General features: G+C 32.1%; 1 protein-coding gene across 1 annotated transcript; it reads right to left on the reverse strand.

The window, feature by feature from the left end:
* Positions 1 to 457: 457 nt before the first annotated feature.
* Positions 458 to 1,872, reverse strand: LOC101214915 (gibberellin 2-beta-dioxygenase-like). The gene is made up of 3 exons (NM_001282132.1): positions 1,472 to 1,872; positions 1,042 to 1,387; positions 458 to 721 (listed from the first exon to the last, which is right to left on the reverse strand). Exons 1-3 carry the CDS (start codon positions 1,870 to 1,872, stop codon positions 458 to 460), a joined length of 1,011 nt encoding a protein of 336 aa, NP_001269061.1.
* Between the last annotated feature and the right edge of the window lie 1,152 nt (positions 1,873 to 3,024).

Raw genomic sequence — 3,024 nt, forward strand, 5'->3', positions numbered from 1 at the left:
TGAGATGATGATGATGTGATGATGAAAAGTGTATTAATGAGATTGGATGGTGGAAGCTGCTTGTCCTCACTCTTACATTTAAACCCAAAAGCAAATATTTAACAAAAATAAAAGAACATTGTAAAAATAAAAGTAAAAAAACTATTCTATTTGTTTCCAAATCCCAAATCCCAAATCCCAAATCCCAAATCTCCCACCCCCTCTCTATCTCTACCTCTATCTCTATCTCTACCTTACACCTATCATCATCTAATTTAAAACATTCCCCTATTGTTTATCCATTATTTTATCATTTGATTATGAACTTCTTCTCCTCTCTTGTTCACTCCAAACCATAATTAAGCACATGGAAGAAGGAAATGACAAGAAAAAATTCACATATTTTCAAAATATCCCATAAGAGACCCTCTCTCTCTCTCTTTTTGTTTCTATTTTTGAAAAGGAAGTATTTTGGGTTTTAGGTCAGCAAAGGGGTGAGATTTTTGATCTCAAAAGGGGTTAGCCTACAATCAGCAAGTCTTGATTTATAAGCTGAGCTTTTGTAATCCCACCATGTGAATTCTCTATACAAACTTTTCTCTCCTTCCTCCAATAGTGATGGTAAAGGTGCAATCTTTTCATTCAATGGTGGCCCACCAAAGTAGATCATTGAAAACCTTGATTTTATTGGATCTGCTAAAACCTTGTGCTTTACACTCTTAAACCTCCCATTAGTCATCACCTACAACAACAAACAAACATATACGTTTTAGTCCCAGCAAGTAAATTTTGATGTTAATTGAAATGGATTTAAACAAAAAAAAGCCTACTCTGATTAATTTGAAAACTTTTCAGTTAGATTTTTAGAAACACCCTTTTGTGAGGGGAGGGAGAAAGCGATTCTCTACCTACCAATCTTTGACTTCTCCAAAGATTCTAGAGAGCAAGAATGAAGAAGAAGAAGAAGAAGAAGAAGGTTCCAAGAAAAATGGGTAACACTAAGAGAAAGAAGAAAGTAAAACTTAAAAAGAGAAGAGAAAAAAGAGGAGAGATTTGTAGTACCTGTAATGAATCACCAACATTGATGAAGAAGGAAGTGTGATCAGGAGGAACTGAAACCCAATTCCCATCTCTTAAACAAATATGAAGTCCTGTAGTATTATTTGATCTCAACACAGATATTATCTGTGGGTCTGTATGTTCCCCAAACCCAATCAAATTCCTTCCACTCAAAGCTTCAAGTTCCGGGCATGGCGGATAATGGTTTAACCTAAAACAACAATCACTTCTTTCATCTTTCAACAGCTTACTCAAAGCACTTTTCTCAATCTTTAACCCTTCTGCCATTAATTCCAGCACTTGGCAAGCCATCTCCTTCATTGCTGATATATATTCTTCAACCAAGCACCTACAAAAAGTATCAACAAATAAAAAACACAGCAAAGAAAACAAAAAACAAACAGACTACTCTGTTTATTTTTTTCTCTCTTACCGGAAAATCTCGGGATTTTCATGGAAAATGGAGATAGATTTTTGGGAAATGAGTTGGGGATTTGTATTGAGGAGAAGATATTCAATCCAACCCACATCGCCGTTTGGGCCAATTCTTTTGCTGCCGTATCCAAATGGGTCGGGTGGCCCTGCTTTTTCCTTCTCCGATTGAGGGAGATGGAAGAATTTTAGAGTTTGGGATTCGAGAGCAGCGATAAGTTCGTCGGAGACGCCATGGTTGACGAGCTTGAAGAAGCCGAAATCTTCACAGGCTTTGACGATTTGGATTTTGGCTTCTGGGTCTTTGAGGTTGATCACCGGAATTCCGGTGAACAGAGCAGTGCGTTTACAGGATTTGATGGGAGCAAAATGGTCGAACACGAGTTGAGATTGAACAACCATGATTAAGAAAAGAGGAAGCAGAAGAAGAGGTTTGAATTTGAATGAAGAAATGGATGAGGGAGGGCATTTCTGTGTGCTTTCTTGGGGTATTTATACCATCGGGGATGACTATTATTTTCTCTTTGCTTTTTAATTAATTAAGTAAGTAAGTAATTATTATTGTTTTTGGGTTTTAAATTTTCATATGTTATTTAATTTTCCATTTAAATTAATTAAGTAAGTAAGTAATTAATTATTATTACTCTTTTAATTTTTTTAATATATTTTTAATAACATGTTTTGTTAATATATGAGATTTTTTAAAAAAAATTGAAAATTGGAAAAAAAATATATGTATAATTTTGATTAAGAAATAATTAAATTAAATTAGAAAAATGAATTTAATAAGAAAAATTGAAGATTGAAGATTGTGATATTTAAATATATATAAAGAAAAAAATAAAAAAAATAAATTAATTTAATAAAGAAAGATATTTTTAGAATTTGAATGTATAATATATATATATTATATTTATATGTGAGTATGTATATATAAATAATGAGAAAAGTGAAGTGTGTGGGACCCACGTATATAAATAATGAGAAAATTAAAAAATGTGGGGCCCAGTGTAGTATAAATATAAAAATAAGGAAAAAATAGAGTATGTGGGGTCCACTGCATGGAAGTCGTGTACCCCGTCCACGACTTCACCTCAAAACACCTATTTTTGAAAATAGTTCTCCATCTACCCTATTTTTGAAATATGTTTCAAATTTTACATTATTTTTAAAAAAAATCCTTATCTTTGGAACTCAAAATTGGGAAAGAAAGAAAAAGAAAAATTGGACACGCTTTTCTTTTTGGGAAATAACCAATGAGACTCTATAAAAATATAATTTCAATTTCTTGGGGAATAATAATATATAATACTAAAAATTTATTTTTGAAGGGTAAAAAAGAAAAGAAAAGAAAAGAAAAGAAAAGAAAAGAAAAGAAAAGAAAAGAAGTAGTTTAGATCTTGAGGTTGATGGCTTTTTAAGAGTTGTCGATTCATTACACTTCAATGGCCTACTCCTCTTTAATACTTTGTTTTCCCCATTCATCATTTTACTCTCTCAAAAGCTCATTATATTATATATTTTTTGCATGTGATGACGTTTCTTCTTTTTCTT

This window comes from Cucumis sativus, chromosome 1 (genome assembly GCF_000004075.3).
Source record: "Cucumis sativus cultivar 9930 chromosome 1, Cucumber_9930_V3, whole genome shotgun sequence".
Lineage (NCBI taxonomy): Eukaryota > Viridiplantae > Streptophyta > Magnoliopsida > Cucurbitales > Cucurbitaceae > Cucumis > Cucumis sativus.

Excerpts from the sequence above, each read along its gene's own strand:
- LOC101214915 (NM_001282132.1), bottom strand. The coding sequence starts at position 1,872 with ATGGTTGTTCAATCTCAACTCGTGTTCGACCATTTTGCTCCCATCAAA. Across the intron at positions 1,388-1,471 it reads GAAAATCCCGAGATTTTCCG|GTGCTTGGTTGAAGAATATA; the intron begins GTAAGAGAGAAA and ends TACTTTTTGTAG. Across the intron at positions 722-1,041 it reads ATGTTGGTGATTCATTACAG|GTGATGACTAATGGGAGGTT; the intron begins GTACTACAAATC and ends TTGTTGTTGTAG.